The 19,013-nt window shown below is 34.0% G+C and overlaps 1 protein-coding gene across 1 annotated transcript in view; it reads left to right on the plus strand.

The window, feature by feature from the left end:
* Nucleotides 1-908: 908 nt before the first annotated feature.
* LOC9662146 (kinesin-like protein KIF6) overlaps nucleotides 909-19,013 on the plus strand; it is a 32,985-nt gene continuing 14,880 nt past the window's right edge. Inside the window, exons 1-15 of the mRNA XM_024666114.1 lie at nucleotides 909-1,142; nucleotides 1,244-1,516; nucleotides 1,563-1,627; nucleotides 1,684-1,900; nucleotides 1,953-2,003; nucleotides 2,051-2,164; nucleotides 2,206-2,301; nucleotides 2,344-2,415; nucleotides 2,474-2,606; nucleotides 2,654-2,814; nucleotides 2,970-3,133; nucleotides 3,181-3,292; nucleotides 3,531-3,626; nucleotides 3,722-4,121; nucleotides 4,316-4,398. Coding sequence (XP_024521882.1) covers nucleotides 909-1,142; nucleotides 1,244-1,516; nucleotides 1,563-1,627; nucleotides 1,684-1,900; nucleotides 1,953-2,003; nucleotides 2,051-2,164; nucleotides 2,206-2,301; nucleotides 2,344-2,415; nucleotides 2,474-2,606; nucleotides 2,654-2,814; nucleotides 2,970-3,133; nucleotides 3,181-3,292; nucleotides 3,531-3,626; nucleotides 3,722-4,121; nucleotides 4,316-4,398 — 2,271 coding nt within the window. The remainder of the gene's footprint in view (nucleotides 1,143-1,243; nucleotides 1,517-1,562; nucleotides 1,628-1,683; nucleotides 1,901-1,952; nucleotides 2,004-2,050; nucleotides 2,165-2,205; nucleotides 2,302-2,343; nucleotides 2,416-2,473; nucleotides 2,607-2,653; nucleotides 2,815-2,969; nucleotides 3,134-3,180; nucleotides 3,293-3,530; nucleotides 3,627-3,721; nucleotides 4,122-4,315; nucleotides 4,399-19,013) is intronic.

Consider the following 19,013-nt stretch of genomic DNA (forward strand, 5'->3'; position numbering starts at 1 on the left):
CTGCTGGATATGTATGCCAGATGCGGGTGCAGGGATCGTGCTCACGAGATTTTTGATGGATTGGGTCTTCTGCTTGACAGTGCTAATCCTTGGATACGACCAGAACAAAGACAAGTTCGTCCGTGGGAAGTGGGTGAAGCTCTGGTGTCTGGAGGAGGGAAAACTTCTCCATGAGTTGGTCTTGAGGAATGGTCTCGAGGAGGATATCGGCTGAGAAGGTATGGCTCCTGATTCTAGGACTTTCATTGTGTGGGTAAAAACATGCACTTTTTTTCCAGGCAGCAAGTCTTCGGCCTTGAGGATTGGAGCGAGAATTTATTCATAGCTCATGGAGAGTGAATACAAGCGTGATATTTTGGTAGCAAGCACTATCATGAACATGTTTGCAAAGTGTGGGAGCATGGCCAGAGCATAGGATCCGTTCAACAAGATTGCGAAACCTTGCCTTTTGTCTTGGAACTCAATCATGATGGAGGTGTCGAAGGTAAGCGTGCTCTTGAGTTTTCCTATCAAATAGATGGAGGACTGACACTGGATGCTCATAGTTTTGTAACAGCTCTCAAAGCTTCCCCAAACTTGGCAACTGCTGCAACAAAAAAAGAGGTATCTGACGATGCTACGTTGCTTCTATGCATGGAAACATATCAGAGAAAAATACACAAAGAGTGAGAAAAAAATAACAAATAGCGAACAGAAAAATCAGCCAAATACTACCTTGTGTTTCTTTCAGCTGGATTTATCATAAGAGAATTGTAAACCGGAATGTTGAGCCCGAGGCCTCAGAGATGGGCGTCGTCACTAGCACGATTGGACAGACTATCACAAGTTTAAACATATCACATGACACACCAGTGAGAATCATTTCTTAGCCATTTAACGTTGAAGATTTTAGGGCTTATTTACAGCCAATGGCAGACGCTTTTGAGAGTCGCATCGATATTTTCTTGCGAATGCGGCCTATAGAAAAGAACTTGGCTTCGTACGAGGTGGACCATGATGACGGCAGGGTTAATTGGGTTGTTCCCAGGCAAGCTGCCACTGGAATGGTAAATCATCAGCGCGAGCGCTACAGCTTTACTTTCACTGGCATTTTGGATACGGATTGTAAGCAAGATTTGGTATTCGAAACTGTTGCTAGAAAGGTAAATCAGTTGCAGTTTAGCCACAGAAGTAGGCAAGTTGTCTTTGGGTTAGCAGCTCTTTCTATTAGAATCTGGAATGAAAACAGGCATGTTGGCCACAGGTGGTGCTTGGTGCCTTGGATGGTTTCAATGGCACAATATTTGCATACGGCCAGACCGGTTCAGGCAAGACTTATACAATCACCGGCGGGACTGAACGTTACGTTGATCGAGGAATTATTCCACGCGCAATTTCTCTTATTTATAGCGAGCTCGCAAACAGGAGTGATAATTGTTTCAGCATCCATTTCTCGTATATGGAGATTTATAATGAAACTGGCTATGACTTGCTTAACCCCGATCATGAAACAAAGTCATTGGAAGATCTTCCTAAGGTCCATTGCATAACTATTGTTTACCAGGCTTACTTGGTTTTTTAAGGTTGTCTTGCTGGAAGATGATGACACCCGTATTCATCTGCGAAACCTTTCCGCTCACCTTGCAATGTACGTTTTTGGACATAGCTATTCATGATATTCTTCTTACATTCTTAACAATTTAGGAATGAAGAGGAAGCCCTCAACCTGCTGTTCATGGGTGATACGAACAGAATGATCAGCTCGACACCAATGAACATGGCCAGTAGTCGCTCGCACTGTATTTTTACAGCGTGCATTGAAGCTCGAAAGACTGGTGAAGATGTTGTGAGAAAATCTAAGCTACATCTTGTTGATCTTGCTGGATCAGAACGAGTCAGTAAGACAGGAGTTGATGGTCAGGTAAGTCATCCCAGACGAATTATCTCACTAAACCTTGTTCATTTCTGTACAGATTTTAAGAGAGGCAAAGTATATTAACCTTTCTCTTCATTTCCTGGAGCAGGTATATTTTACTTTTAAGGTCAGATATATTTGACGTCAATTATGTAGGTTATTATAGCATTGCAAGAAAAAAGCCAGGGAAAGTCTAGAACACATATTCCGTATAGAAACTCGATGATGACATCAGTTCTTAGAGATTCTATAGGAGGAAATTGTCGAACGGTAAAATGGACTCCTTTCTTTTTGGACATACAGTTTTGCAGGTTATGATAGCCAATGTATCAATTGCGCAAGAGCAATTGGAGGAAACAATTTCGACTTGCCGCTTTGCACAACGAGTTGCCATGGTCTCAAACCAGGTGAGAAAAGTTGTCTGTACTTTGTGTTGACGATGAATACAGGTCATGTTGAACGAGGAAGTGGATCCCAATATCGTCATTAAAAGATTGAAACAAGAGGTTAAAGATCTTAAAGTAAGATAAAAAGACTGTTTGTAATAACGTTAAACAGGAACTGTCTTACTTTTCACAGGCTGAAGTAATGTTTCTAAGGGGTGAGGATGTTGATCGAGGGCCACTGACAGACGGAGAAATTGCTATGGTGAAAAATCAAGTTAATGCTTATGTGTATGACCTCTCGCCTGAAGCATCATTCAACTGTGGAGGTGTTCATACTTCACATGGTCATTTCAATATTTAATATTGACTTCAGGAAACATGCTACATATTCGAGCTGCATTTCAAGCTTTTAAAGAGCTTGCAACAGCTGGAGTTGCCGCAAAGAGGTGTTCTAATTTACAAGGCAATGGCGCACATATGGAAATGAGTGGTGGTTCGCCCCTTCATGAAACTATCCAGAATCTTAATCGTCAGGTTAATCTAACAAATTTTCATTTTCATTTTAAAAGATATCTTATATCCAGTTGCAACAACGAGAAAACGAGATTAACATTTTAGTTTCCTTCATAAGAAAGCGGGAAGCTGGCATTACGCGGGCAAATGCATGGACACAAGTTGATTCTATCCAGCTTTCAGGGCGGACAGATAGTAGAGATTCGGGATTTACACTGGATGGTACAGAGGATGGAATGATCCCTAGCAACACCTCCTCGAGGGTAGCAAGCTCCATGGATTCGAGAGACAATAGTAGCCTGTCTAGTTTTGCCAGTGATCGGAGACAAGCTTTTGATCTGTGAGCACTCTTTTTCTGAAAGTTAAACTGGCGCTCTTTATGTGTAGATTTTGGAGAAACTATCCAAGCATGGATGCTATTGAAGAAAACAAAGCACTTTTAAGAAAGAAGTACGGTGAAGCTAAGTTATTGGGCGAGGGGGCCAACAAAGCCCGTGAGGTATTTAACCTTTATTGAAGTGTATTAGAGGTTTGCCTTTTTCTTGGTTTAGATGATAAATGGTCTCAAAGTCAAGATTGAAAAACGTAGAGTTGAACGTGCAATGGAAGACCTCGTACATGGGAAAACTAGTATTTTACATGTCGATGTTGAAGAAGAAAACCTTATTTTACAAATTGAAAACGAAAAGGTATATAATTTAGCTGACACCAGGGTACTTTAAGTTGTTATGAAGCAGAAAACATATAAGGATGGGTTTAGCAAGCTGCGTGACCTGAAAAGAGAAATTGAGCATCTTCACTTGATTCTTGAACAGAGCCGAAGTAAAGTCCAGGCGAGTTTCCTAAGCATTACATTGTTTGAACTTAATTAATGTGGTCCTAACAGGCTGATTTTGAAAAGTGGTTCAGTGCAATGTGTCGTGATCAGCAGTCTTCTGCACCATCTCCTATCTCTTTGACGTCTGCTTCTGATTTATCAACAATAGATACATACCAAACTGAGAAAAATCGGTCGTTTAGAAGCACACCGGAGACGAGTGAATATTATTCAAGTGTAACTAAAAATGCTCCTGCGGTTATTGACTATCTACACGGCTTGGAGGCTGACATTGAAAAACCGCTACGCTCTGGTAATGTCTTTAAAAACAGTAACGTCATCTTTCTTCTCCTATTCCGTTCAGGGAGATCCAGAAACTCACACGGCCGAGCCAATGGAAATGAATCAATTATGCGTACAGGGAATGAGAGCACTGATGCTGATATCAAAGCATTTTATAAAGCCAGGTCTGAGATTATGAAGCTTAAACAGCAACAACAGCAAAGACAATGTAACAATCTATTACATGACTAAAATAAAAACACGTCAGGAAAGAATGAGGAAATTTATTCCACTAAATCACTATTATAAAGAAAAAGTATTGAAAAACTGTATGATTCCTTATGTTGCTTAGCATTTTTCGGGAATGGAGCCCTCTAAGGTTTCTTTGTCTCTAAGAGCTTATTGCTCGTCTTGTGTTTCAAGGTTTGCCCACTGTGAGGAGGTTAATGGGACCAGAGAAAACTAAATTGCACTGCATGCATGTAGGAGTAGCATCCCTTGCTCCTGTGAGTGGGCTGTAAACACACGTGTATATACACATAAACCCTAGACCTGCTCCAGTTCCAGAAGAAGACCCATCCCTCCCAAGGGTGGTGACTTGCTGGATGGAACCTTGGCTTGGTTTCTTCATGGCTGCAGTAGCAAGGTCTACGAAACTGATCCGGTTTGGCTATGCCTTTTGTTTGCTTTCTGTAAGTGTGTACCTCTAGCTCGGCTTGGCGCATCTGTTTTCTTCCTCTTTTCTCAAGACCAATTTGAGACACGAAATCACAGACATCATGTACGGTCATGTATGATTGAAAACCCAGCAGTATCAAAAAGCTCTATAAACTAAACTATAAGGATTCAAGTGATCACAAAAGGAAAAGAAAGAGTACACATTTCTCAGTGGACACCGGGGAGAGAGCAGCAAACTGGACAAGAGTTCTTTTTACATTGTAGGCACAGGCCGGTTTTCTTGAAGACTCGTAGAAGCTATTTAGAATCACTATACGCAGATGTAGGCACTCACATGGTCATAAAAGTTTAATCTAAAAATGAGCACAAGAATCACAATTTTAAAAATTAAAAGAAAAATATAAGCTTTTTCTCCTGGTGGTAATTCTCAGATGTTCGCTGATACTCAACTCTTCTTGGTACATACTGAGGCCGTTCTATTGAACTTTTGATAACTGTACATTGGCAGGTTTGTTTTTTTCTCTTTCTCTTTTGATTCCATCACACTTTAATACAGCTGTGAGAGTGTATCTAAATATCAACGACAAAACGTTTGAAACAATAAAGATCCACTCATATTAAGTTAATAGAGAAAAATATGAAAAAATAAGAAAAATAAAAAGAAAGAATGGAACTGCCAGTAGTATGAAATTCTCTGGAACAACAAAGTATTGTCTTTCAGGGAGGAGAACCACACAGAACTTCTTACACTCCTGACATGAGAAATAATATTAGAAAAGAGAAGATTGTACCAAAGAGTTATGAATAACGAAAAACAAAAATCGATACCTTTGGTTTGGTGATGTGAGGAGGGCAGTAAGAATACGTCAGCCTCCTGTACTAAACCGCCACAAACTCCTCAAACTGGAAGAAATGGAAACAAACAAAACCAAACTTCTTTCTTTATATCTTTGTGTATTTCCATCATACCTGTCAACTGGGCTGGATTGAAGCTAGGAACCTTGCTCATGAGCTTCCTCTTCAATCCTTCCACCTCTGAAAGAAATTGTTTTTTACCTTCTTTCTCCAGACTGGAGTCTTCATGAAGCTTGAAAAACGTATTCCTTTGCTTGTACACCACAAGATCTTTTTCCCTGTCCCTCGCACCAACCTCCTCACCGATGTATGTACATGTGACCGTTCATACTGGTGGAGAATTCTTGCCCAGCCTTGAGTGCATCTCACTAGTGATGCTGCTACTGCTGCCATGATTCTTCCGACTTACCTGTAGCATGAAATCGGTTCTATACTTAGGACTTCCAGACAGCTGTTAATATACTACAATTAAAAGCTGTGACAGAGAAACATACCCCAACCGAAGAACTTCAGCTCTGATAGCAAAACATAAAAAGCACGATGATTTCCTGTATCCCAAAATATTCACTGACTTTCTCTGAAACAAATAGAGGTCCCACTCTGTAATCACGAAGAAAAGATGGCTGTAAAAGCTGCAAACATCCTAAAAATCCTAAAATATAATGATGTTAAACAATATAGATTTAAAACTCACTACAACTACATACATCTTGTAAATTTACAAAATAAAACATTTTTATAGTGTTGTATTTTATTTTAATAACTTATAATAATGTAGAGATTTATCTTTGATATTACCATTTATCCTAATATTTATATTCATGCATTTTAATATTAATATTTAAAATTAGAAGTATTCTATCTTTTATCATAAACATTCTTTATGTATATATTTTTATATAGACAGAATTATAATTTTAAATAATATTATTATCTATATATATTAATGTAATTATAATTCAATAATTTGAGCCTGCTCCTCAGCCCTTTTCAGCACCATGGCTAGATGCTTCGCCTTCTACCTTTTAGGCAAAACTTTAATTCTTCCTAAAACAAAACCATCAAGGCACATTCTGAGCTCTAGTCATTGACTCTCAGTTCTTGCTCCTTTTCATTTTGTTTCTGCCAGAACATGTGCAAGAGCACGAAGCTTGGTGTTGAGCCATGGATATCCTTGAACGTCAACTGTAGGTAAGAGTATCGTACAATGCAATAAATTAGACTAAAATAAATAAAACTTTTGTCCATAAAATTAAAGTGTCACTACACCAGATATTCTGGCAATGGCTGCAGAAACATCATCATATCTAGGGGGAAGAAAATAGAAGAAATACAATATGGGGTTTCTCAAATTCTCGTTCACAGCTAATCTATATGCAATTGCAAGATCTCAACACCTGCAGGGAAGGGAAAAAATTGAGAAGACAGAGAGAGATGTCAATACTTTATGGATCAATGTGGTCAATAACTGATAAAAACAAAATCATTTTACACAAGAAATAGCAAGAACTATTAATTCCTCTATTTTAAATTAGAATATATCATATTTTTATAGACACTATTTGCTCTATTTATTCTAATTTAAAAGAATTTTATATTTTCTTAAATAAATTGAGTATTTTTTAAAATTTATTTAAAAAATTCTCTATAAATAAAAAGTAATTTTGTTTTAGTAATTTAGTAATTTTTTGTATATTTGTATTTGAAATCCTCTCCCTTCATAATATTTATATTTATACTTTTTTGAGTAGTAATGAAAATTTAGAGTATTATATTATATATCATTACAATTCTTTCAGAATATATATTTTTTTGAATTAAGATTAATATCTCTATGTTTTATTTAATTTTATTTAAATTTCTAGCATTATAAGAATGTTATTGAGGCTAAAATCTTTCAATAAAAGATAAGGTTTTACTCTGATATTAGGGTATTGATGAAACAAAATATTTTTTTTAAACCATAACATATTGGAAAAATTAAGAATGGTTCATATATTTATTTAATAATAATAAAAGTTTTAGTGATAATGAATGACATTTTTTTAGATGGTAGCCTTTTGTATTGTGTCTAATGTTGTCTCAATCATATTTTTACCTTTACATCAATATAAGTTTTTATATGTTTTTCATGTTTGAATGACCAAATTATTAGTCTTAAAAACAGTATTATAACTTTATGGTATCACACAAATCTTACAGTATATCTGAGGTAACTGAATACTCAATGTGATTAGATTCATTGATGAATATGTAATAATTATCATAAGGTTATTTTCAAAAATATAACTAATTTACAAGTTAAAATAGCTGGAGCTATTCAACTCTTCTATTTTAACTTATGAAATATTTCATGTTCTATAGTCTGTACTTATTTAATTTAACATTATAGTATATTTTTTATGTGTCTGCTATATACCATCTTTATACAACAAAATTACTTTTAATTTTATAAATGAAGAATGATGATGCTGAGATTCCAGCTCTGCTGGAAATTATAGATTAAAATAAATATCAAAAAATTCCAAATGAAAATTTAATTATATTTTAGTGATTTTTTAGATATTACAATAATTCTTTAAATGAATATTTTTTAAAATTTTATGGTATAGTTTTAAAAATCTATATGAGTAATGGAGAGGGTAGTTTTTGGAATAATGTTTAGTGCTAAAAAGTTTAAAGCATTTTAAGAGCATAAGAATAAGTCTAATACTATTTAAAACTTTTTATAAGAAATAAGAAAACAGAGGATACCAATAATTATTAATTAAAAGTTACTCTTTTATATTTTTTATTTGCAGAGATTATATTGAGTCTATGCATGAAATGGAAGCCCACTTTCATTCAAGCATAAAGCAATTTTTAATTATAGTGTAAAGTTTGTGTGTATTTAGAGGAAAAATGTGCTCCACCAAGGAGAATAACATCAATTTACAGGTAAAGAGTATATTTGTTCTGAAAGAGTAGGATTATTTTGGTTTACCCATTATCAGAGAAATTAAAGTAGGTTCTGATTTACTAGGAATGTGGTTTAGCTTTTAAAGTTTCTACAGATAGGTGATTGTCCATTACATTTCATAAAAGGGCTTTTGGAAACATTGAGTGAAAGTGACGTCCTCTTGACATGATAATAGTTTGATGTTTCTTTCTGGAGCCTCCTATAAGGAACTCTCAGCTTATCCGAACCTAATACTTATGTTAGCACTTGAGCTCTTAATGTTTCTAGAGGATTCTCATGCAACTAAATTCAACAGGTGGTAAAGATCATATGGAGAAATGGCTGTATACCTTTAGATCAGTGATAGACCTTGCTATGATAATAATCCATGTCATCATTGACATGTTTGGTCCTTCTTCTTGTGGTGCTGCATCGATCTCAACCCAGTGAGAGTTCCTTTGCCACCAGCGGCAGTGGCAGTGGTGATGATGTAGGGGACTTGCTGCACCAGCATGTATAGCACCATGGACATGAAGTATCACGCAGCTGGTGACAATGTTGATGATTTACCTAGGAGTGAAGAGGATGGTGTTGTGGTGTAGGGTTTGTTGTACTCATCCACCACCGTCATGCTGTGGTTGGCTATGGAAAAGAAGAGTTCCATGTTGAGAGGTGGAGGAGGTATCTCTTGGTGGCATACTCCTTTCGCAGGTCGATAAACTAACAGTTAGTTTATGGGTTTAGTTTGGTCCTTTTGCAATCTCCTCAGTGCCGCCTTCTTGGCTACATGCATCTCAAATCATCGCTCTCAGTTGCTTCAACAAGGCATTTGTAAAGATGAGGCCACCAGACAGGTCTTTGGGAATTGCGGCATTTTCAATGTACTCGACCTGTGGCATGCCAGTAAGCTGGAAATCAACGACAAGGGGAGAATACTAACTTACTTGATGCATGTAAAGTGTGACTGCGATGTTGATCTGATTCAAGGCAGTCTGCTTCTATTTCTGAAACTCCCGCTCATGTTTGATTGTCTCGAGAGCAACGTCTATTCCTTTTTTCTTCTTCAACTTCGTCTCTTTCTCTCTTTGCATGCCTGTGGCACACTGATGTTAGCAAAGAGAAAGATCTTACTTTCTAGAAGTTTCACGTTCTCCACGAGGGCTTCGTAGACGTCAAGACATCTTTCACGTAGAGCAAGAACGCTTGCATACAGGGACTCCTCACATCCACTGGGACATACTTTGGGTGTCTGAAAAAGAACTCACCATATTTTGGTCCATTGCATGCACTTCAAAATCTTCATCAGAGCCTTCTTCTTCCAAATCTGATCCTCTTCTGAATCCAATTCTTCACCAGAATGAAAAGCTGAGGAATAAAACACTACTGGTACAGAGCAAAGAGTCATTGACGTGCAAATGCTCAGATTTGGAAGTCATACACACACACACACACACACACATAAAAGTCATGACTCTCCATTATTTAATCTCAATCGTTAGATTTTGGCATATGCCCAGAATAAGCGTCCCTAGTATATATCATTATTACTAGCAAACATCCCAGCTATGCTGGGAGCATCGTATTTATTCTTGATGTTTTAGTAATTTAAAAAATTTGAAATCATAACTGTAATTTTTAACATAATTATAATTATAATATACATAGTTAACAAAACATAGTATAATCCTTATATTAAAAATCCCTTCACAAATATTACATAATAAATAATATAATAAATTTAACTCATAACATAATATCACATGAATTAAATTTATTATATTGTTTATTAAAACTCAGAGTGTTGAGTCAAGTCCTGGATCTTCTATAAATGGAATTGCTCACTATGGGATCCCATGACCAGATGAGTCATTTAGAGATTGAGGTTTGGTAACTAATTTTTCCTTAATTTGAAAGTTCCATATAATTAATTTACAATTTTTCCTCTTAATAAAAATGTGTTTCATAAGTACACTATAATATAATGATTTACAAAATAAATATTTAAAACTCACTTAAATTATATGTATATTATAAAATTAAAATATAAAACCATTTTTATGGAGTTTTATTTTTCATATTTTTAGACTGAATCTTTTGGAATTGCATGATATTATGTGAAAATATTGTCTTTATTTGTTATATTAATTTTTTTTAAAATATTACATATTTATCTTTGATATTCCCTTTTCCCTGATATTTATATATTTATATTTTGATAGTAATATTTAAATTTAGAAGTATTCTATTATATATGACTAGCATTATTTTTGTATAATACTGGAATTAGTGTTGTTGTTGCCATGGTTGAGGGACCTTTGCCTTGAATGCAAGACCCCATTTGTCCCATTACTATTGCTGCCTATTGCACACTTCATGGATCATTCCATGTACTATTAACTTCAAAGAAAATTTACCTTTCTGATCATTTCTTTAGCTTTCTTGACATTGACTTGCTCCTAGCCATGACAAACCCTCCTCCTGCTATAGCAATTCTTTAGAACTGCCTACCTTTATTCAATATGTTTCTCACATTCTTCTTTAGAAACAATAGTGTGAGTTCAACACCTAAAATAGGTTTTCTTTGTCATGTTACTGAGAAAAAAGGGCTATAACATGCATAAAGTCTTTTTTTCAACATTCACAGCTCTGATGGTTTTATATACCTCTGATGGAAAATACCTCAATGGAGAGAGAACTAAATACATCATAGTTGGTGTGGATATATGAGGTGGTCTATCTTAATTTATACTAAATGCTCTAAAAAAGTTTGTGCAGATGAAGACTCAAGTTGCAATCCTCATGAAAATATCTTGTCTTGAGAAATGTGCTTTCAAGTTCAATGTTTTTATTTGAATAATGTATTAGTTATTTTAGAACTACTGTTTTGTTTACCACATTTTTATTTTCTTTAGAAAGATTGTTTTGCATCCTGTAATTATGTTCTTTAGTGGTGTAATTGCACAATGCAGCCATGCTTAATGAGAGAATGAACATTTTTATCCCTATGTTTGCCACTTTGTAGCTTCAACTTTAATTGTGATTTTTTTCATGTATACAAACTTGTATATGGTCATCGAATCCCATACTCCTCATGGTGCCTATCACAACTCATGCAGATCTTGCAATAGCTAAACTGGGAAACAAGTTTTTGAGAAGCATGTAACACTGTTGACAGGAAAGAGTGATGTTTAGCTACTCAGTCATGTACTCACTCCTTGAGAGGAATAATGAATCTTAGTTCCACAATTTGCATAGATTATCCAGTTTAGACTATCAAGAATCAAGAATAGTCTTAAAGTATTTTCTCTTGCACAAGAGTGATTTTAGCATATCATTTATGGATAAGGGAAATAGCTATATATGTTCCATTCGAGTGATAAAATAACAAACTCTGGTAAGTGCTTCTCTATCGTTTTATTTTGATTTTTTCTTTGTTTTATCTATCTAAATTTAGCAGTGTGAGTTATAAAAGACACAATCCAAATCACCTCGGTAGATGAGTTTCAGGAATTTTACTCTTAGCAAAGATGGTGCATTCTGTGTTGCAAAACTTTTATAGAAGAATCTGATACTACCTGTAGAAATTTAAAGAAAAGTTCATTGGCATTCATACAGATGCTAAGCCTTCTACTGTGACAACTACCAAAGCATCTGCATCTGAATGTGAATTCGGTGAAAACAATTTTTCCTATGTGCAGAAAAGATATCCTTCCTAATGTTAAGTTAGGTTTTATTTGATCACTACATATCTATGTCTAATTATGCCGTGATCCATCTCTCCTTAGGACAATGCAGAGTGTATCATTGCCACAAGACCTATAGAAACCGTTGGACAAATAACACTGCATTATCATACTCAAAATTTAATTTAATTTTGAATTTACACCCATCCAACTTAACATCTTTGTGAAGTGTGTGTTTATCATTTTCTTCTTTAATCTCTCTTTTATAGATGGCTCACTGTCTTCAGTCTTTATTAGTTTATTTTCTTGTCATATTTGGTTATGCTATATAATCAAATTTTTTCCAAATTCTGAAGATGTAACAATAATAAGTATACTAAAGATAAGAAAGAGATAAATAGAGTAAGAAATTACTGTTTCTTCAAGCTCCTGAGTTTGAAAAACTCCTACTCGTAACTGTGACTCCATTCTAAAAGGGATAGTTAGCAACTGTTTTTAAAAAAATAAACACAAACATGGAAAGTAAAACATTTTTCCTTTCTTTATGCTTCTGCAGTTGATGAATAGCTTTAATATCATTTATTGTACAAGAGTTAATGATATAGAAAATAGACCTATCTTATTCCTTTTATGGAATCTTGTATGGACATGAAAATATTTTTATTCTACGTCTTCTTCCACAATCATACAACTGACCTCTTAAAAAATAAGAGTCTTTAGAAGCATACAGAAATTGATTTAAGTTCTGATGACAACTGGGTTCTCTTTGGTTCAAGAGATTGTATATCTATAGTTCCTGGATTAACCACATTAAGTTGACCATTAGCAGGAAATTCATGCTAATTTTTTTTATAATATAATATTATTAAGTAATATATAATAAAAACAATAAAAATAATAATTATACAAATTATAATTATATAAATTCTAATATAATGACCAGTATATCACAGTATTCTAATTCAATATTCTTAGTATTATAGTATTCAATGATAATATTATAGCACTATAATATTATAGTATTATATAGTGCTATATACTATTATTAATATTAATATTATAATTATAGTGATACTGCTCAATTTAGCTAATTTATTTATCAGGGAATTGGTAATATTACATTCCAAGACTTTATTTACTGCTAAATCAGTCTTTTGGGAAATAAGATTTGAGTCATCAATTATATCAACATCCTTCAATGTTCAAATATTATGGATGATGTGTTTGGATTGAGCTTTAGCTTGTTTAGATCTGAATTCTAACATAAATCTAGTTTTGCTTTCAAAAGTTTTTTGTTTATTTTTAACTTAACCTTTTGAGAATTTTGTTGTTTATTTTTATCCTCAGTAGTGATGATGTGTATTTTTTAGATCTTTTGTCTGAAATTTATAATTGCGTTTTTAGTGTAGAGATTGATAGTTTTACCCTAGAGATCATCAAACTCCACAAATACTTTTAAATGGGAATGGAATATTTTCTTTGTATATAGCCTTTCTTTTATTGACAACAAAAGTAATATAAGTAGATGGTCTCTCATATCCCATATTGTTGCAATTATTATTACAGTATAAGAAGTTATTACAAAAAGTTAAAATTATAGAAAGGATTCTAACCAAAATCTTTTATGTATAACTTGCAAGTAGTGTTCTAGTCATTAAAGATTAAGTGTTTTTTCAAATACTTGTTTATTATGTGTAGGATCCATAAAATTTGCTTCAAAAACTTCTGAACCATCAGTATTAAAAATGTTAGAAAGTACTCAAATGAGTAATATAACTTGTCAAGAACACCATATCCTTGTTTATTTAATGAATTCCATATTCTTCAGAATAACATGTCTTTTGTACCTACAAAATCACAAAAGAATCTTGATCTCTCAAATTTCAGAAAGAATTTATCCCCTTTATGCTGTTTTGATAGTCTTGCAATGCCAGACTTGAAGCAAAAGACTGAATTGAATAGAAGATATTTGTGAAAATTTAAATTAGAGAATTTAATAATTACATTGTCCTCTCTATATTTATAGTTATTTACTGTGCCTAAATCTTATAAATAAGTTTAAGCTTATAATATTAAAGTGATATGCTATAATGAGTGTAATAACAAGCCTATATCTTGCTCATAGTTGATGAAAAAATTTAAGTGTTCAATATATAGCACTGTATCTCTGTATAAACTATTATTAAACTTATAAATATTATAAATTATTATTTATTTATATATTAATTTATTAATATTTGATAAAATATAATTATTAATTATTTGAATGTTTTTATTCATTGCCATAGATCAATTGAAAAGAATATTTTTAAACTTTTAGCTACCTTTTTAAGTTGATTTCTTTTATAAAAATTAAATCCTTGTACATCTATATGTTATGTAACTATAAAAATCTTAAGAGGTACTCTTCCCAAAATATGCATAACTCTCAAAGATAAAGAAAAATATTTAACATACATTTATATGGTTTCAAGTCTTGTAAATGAGTTTTTTAAAATACATGGCATTGCGTAATATATTACAATTCAATCTCCTTGTCTCAAAGAATAATTTTGAAGTTCTTTGGCAGATAAAAGTACAAATTTGAAGCATATATCTGCAAATTCATGAGGATGAGTGTAAATCAGAAGAATGCACATTCTTGCATACCCTCAGAGATGTTTTATAAAGGGAAAAATGTTTTGTTTTGGGGTATTTTTTTGCTATTTCACTTGAAATTTATCTCATCCACTCCTAATTTGAATGTTGTTGAAGGAAGTCAACAAAATAAATCATCAATGTTATAAAATGTATATGAGAATCAGATTCAAAGTCCAGTTCCAAAACTTTCTGAAGTTCCTTGACATTACCCTTCTATACACTACATCACATTAGTAAATAAGCTACTTTTCTCAGTAGTATATTTGGATTTCTTGACAAGATAAACTGATGTTACATGGATTGTTGTTCAAGAAAAATGGAATTTTCTGGAATAGGAGTTCTTTTACAGATGATTGTTCAAGTTCCTGGAAAGCAAAAGAACTTGTTATTTTAGCTCTGGACATAATAAAAAAGCCTTGTATCATTTGTGGCTTTCAGTACAGGATCTGGAACTGAAAATAAAAAGTGCAAGGCATGGAACTGTTTTTTGTCAAGAGTATCAGGGACATCAAGCTTCTTAATATAAGAAAAATCCAGATGGTTCTGAGCAAATACACTGTCAGCAATGGATTCTTTTCCAAATCAAAGATCTGTATGGCAGAAAGATGAATTAGCAGATATTGTGAATGTAAAAATAAAAACAAAACAAGTGAGGATAAAAAGATCTAGATTTTACAATCGAAACTGGAACTCAGGTAGGACTATAAGAGCCTGATGAGTTTTCTATCATTGTATGGAAAATTACCAAGTACATTTCTTTCAAAGAGTTATAGAGGGTCCTGTGAAACATGTGTCTTTGAGTTCATGTATTTAAATTAACTGCTTGATAGAGTACTCATGTATTCATGTGTGCAAATGAAGATCAAAAGCTTGACAATGAACGTTGCCTATTTAAAATACACTATATATCTAAAACTTATCTCATACCAGATTATGTCTACTACTAAACACTGGTTTAGTTTGTCATCTTAAGCTGTGCTAAGCATCATATTATATGAGATTTTTTATTGCATTGAAACAACTAAACTGGAACAACTAAATCCACAAAAGATGTATTCATCAATCAAGAATTAATAAGAACATCTTGTTCCTTTTGATTTATTTATTGGGTGCAAACCCCATAATACCATTGCCTATTCCTACCGCAAATCTACCATGAGGGGGATTACCAGCCATATGAATCTTTGCTTTTGTAGAATCTTCTCTCCAAAGTTCTTGTAGTGATGACACTTGAGGATATAATTGGTCAATTAGATATGAACGAATGATGAGATCTTGAACACTTTCTGAACTATGTAATTTTCCCTTGAGTGAAATTTGCTGCCTTACAAGTCCTTTATATGTGCAAGACTCACAATCTGCTTCAAACCTTGAAATCCGTTTCATAACCAAAGTTTTACAAGATGAGCAAGTGGTTTGTAGAGATACAGGATACAAATTATCAATTTCAAACCAACCTTTGACCTGCTAAATAATAAACAACTAAGAGCTATTCACAAAACATAAAAGGGATTCATATTTACCCCGTCAAAGTTCTCAGCAATTGTACGAAACAGATATTCGAGAGATTTCTTTTTATCGCAAATGATAACATCAGTAATAATTGTTATATCAGTGGCATTTGCATGTTTAAAAATGCCATCACCCTGAATATTGATGAAACATCTTGTAGGCGCATTTCCAGAATAGAATTCTTGCATTAGTATTTCGAAGTAAGGCATAGATTTGCCAAAAAATTTGATCTGTACACATTAGCATTCTTGTTAGTGATATAAACAATAGTCTTTATACATATTGTCAAGGCATCACAAACATTTGGTCCATCAGCAACAGTTAACTTGCCACATGAGTATGTTGCATCATTAATCTTTATAACAACAGCATGTATGGAACCAACAGAATCATGACCTTTGTGAATGTCAATATATTCGCTAATTGGTATAGTGTGAACCAACAAACATAGTCTTGGTGCTGGATGCTGAAATTCTTCTACAATAGTCGATTCAGAAATTTTAAGAGTATAGTTCCATGTTCCACGATCGTATTTTGGGTCAGCATTCATCACTTCAAAACCATATATCTTAAGCCATTTGTTTTTGCTGAATTCTTGTTTCCTTTTTCAGCAATATTGTAGAACATCCATACTGTAATAGTCTCATTTCCATAAACATCTGTCATATCAATCCTCAAACGAACATTATGTGACTGAGTTCGACCACGTCGCAAACCATAACTGTTTAAAGTGTATCCAGAAAACATTAGCTGTGCCACACTTCGATCAACTTCTCGTATACTAATAACTTCACCCAAGTCCATGCGTCTGCTTTTCTTCTGAATATGAATATTTGCATCATCTATTAACCATTTTTGGTTAGACATATACTCTTTTTTCTTTTATTAAGTGTTAAATACCTTGTGTTTTAACTTTGTCTTTTCTTTGTTCTTGTACATCTTTGCACTCTTCCTTTTTATCTTTTATAAGGCAATACCTTCATCAGTTACTGTTTTCTTTTCTTCCTCAACACTATGTGATTTCACTATTGTATATAAAATAATGATAGCTTTAGTTTTTAATATAAATTTCACTACCTTTGTCGTCAACTTCCATGTCACAAGAACCATTTCTTCAGGTCTCATTTACCATGTCTAAAAGGAAATGTTACAAGTAGGAAACTTTTTATTATTAATTTTTGTTTGGATAACTCTTACCCTTTTCGCTTTGCTCTTTTGTAATCTCTTCTAGTCCCACTTCTTCTCTGCTTTTATAATCTACAGAAATCATTTTACACACATTTGTAAAGCATTTCAAATTTATAATAGGCATCTGGGCTGTAAATCTCACCTGAAACTTCTTTCCGAGGGATTCTCAAAGGTTGATGTAAACGCAACCTGTGTGTTTCCTGGCTCTCACCATTTTCCAAAGAGGAAGTCATTTCGTTCTGAAACCATGTACTATAAAGATAACCCTAACCAACTTTTATCTTGCAATACTTTACTTTGTCACAAATATCTTTAATCATTTTCCTTCGTTACATTGGGCAATAAGATATTATTCAGCAAGCCGGGTTGTGCTGCAGCATGGATTGCTTGTGTTCTTTAGCCATGATGTACCTGTAAAGCTCAAGAGCTCACTCATTATCAAAAAGTTATGAAGTCATACTCTGTCCAAGTTCTCTCACCTTTAAATAACGGTTGAGCAGCATTGTGAACTATGATTAGATCATTCTATGGGCTTTCGTTTGTTTGTGAAGCATTCATCTGTATGCAAACTCGGGATGCAAGCACCTGAAAAGATTGGATTTTCAATTAGTTTCACATGATGGAAAGCCAAGTTTACATTGCCGAGTTCACACCCCATTATCGAAGGAGTTGATTCCCCAAATAAATCCCTGCACCATGACCCAGTGCTCATACAAAGCTAGAAGCTGGTCAACTGTACATGGCTTTAGAGTTGGTAGCAACATGCTCAAGACTGGACGATTGCTGGTGAATTCTTACAGACTTTCACCTAACATGCTAGATAACCGTAGAGCAGCAAGGAAAGAACATTCAAGAAGCTTTTCAAGATCCTACTCTTTATTTTGTAGGAAATTCAGCACTTGGCTCTCCGTTTGCAGCATGCCGGGACTGCATTGCAATGTGTTGGGATTTCTCCTATCCAAAATGTGTGCAAGTTTGCACATATTTTGAGAAGATTTAGAAGGTAGTAGGTAGACACTGCTTTATTCTTATATATTGAGGCTTATAACATTAACTTTGGCCAATCTTGCTAAACAATAGACTATGGCCGGTTTAGTAAAGGGCTGATAAAACGTGTATGGTTGTAAAACTCAGTTCTCATGAGATTCTTACAACTTGCTTCTGAAAGTCTTTATGTTTTGCCTTTGTGCTTCGCAAATCTTCCTCAACTTGCTTGAGCTGTATTAATAGGAACGACACATACCTGGTTTCCTAGGGTGAGAACAACATATGGGTCACCAATCATGAAGTCCCTCACTGTAAGGTTTATGGCTTTTATTACACACACTCGAATCGATCCAAAAAATCCTTGCAGACCTTGCAGTTAAAATTTTTACCTCTAGAATTGAAGCATTGAACAGAAGAATCTTCTTGCCTTGAAATAATGTCGACTCTTGACAAGAGGAAGCCAAACGCATAGATGGCTTTACGAATTCTTGTCTTTCATACTTCCTTCTGAGAAAACATTGATGGTTGAAAAATAAATATAGAAAACAGTTTCACGTCTCCTGAACCTTACAAATTCTAATTGCTCTTGATTGGATGATTCTGGCATGGGTCTTTTGCCAAGATTTAGGAACAAAGGCCT

The sequence above is a fragment of the Selaginella moellendorffii genome, unplaced genomic scaffold (genome assembly GCF_000143415.4).
Source record: "Selaginella moellendorffii unplaced genomic scaffold, v1.0 SELMOscaffold_135, whole genome shotgun sequence".
NCBI lineage: Eukaryota > Viridiplantae > Streptophyta > Lycopodiopsida > Selaginellales > Selaginellaceae > Selaginella > Selaginella moellendorffii.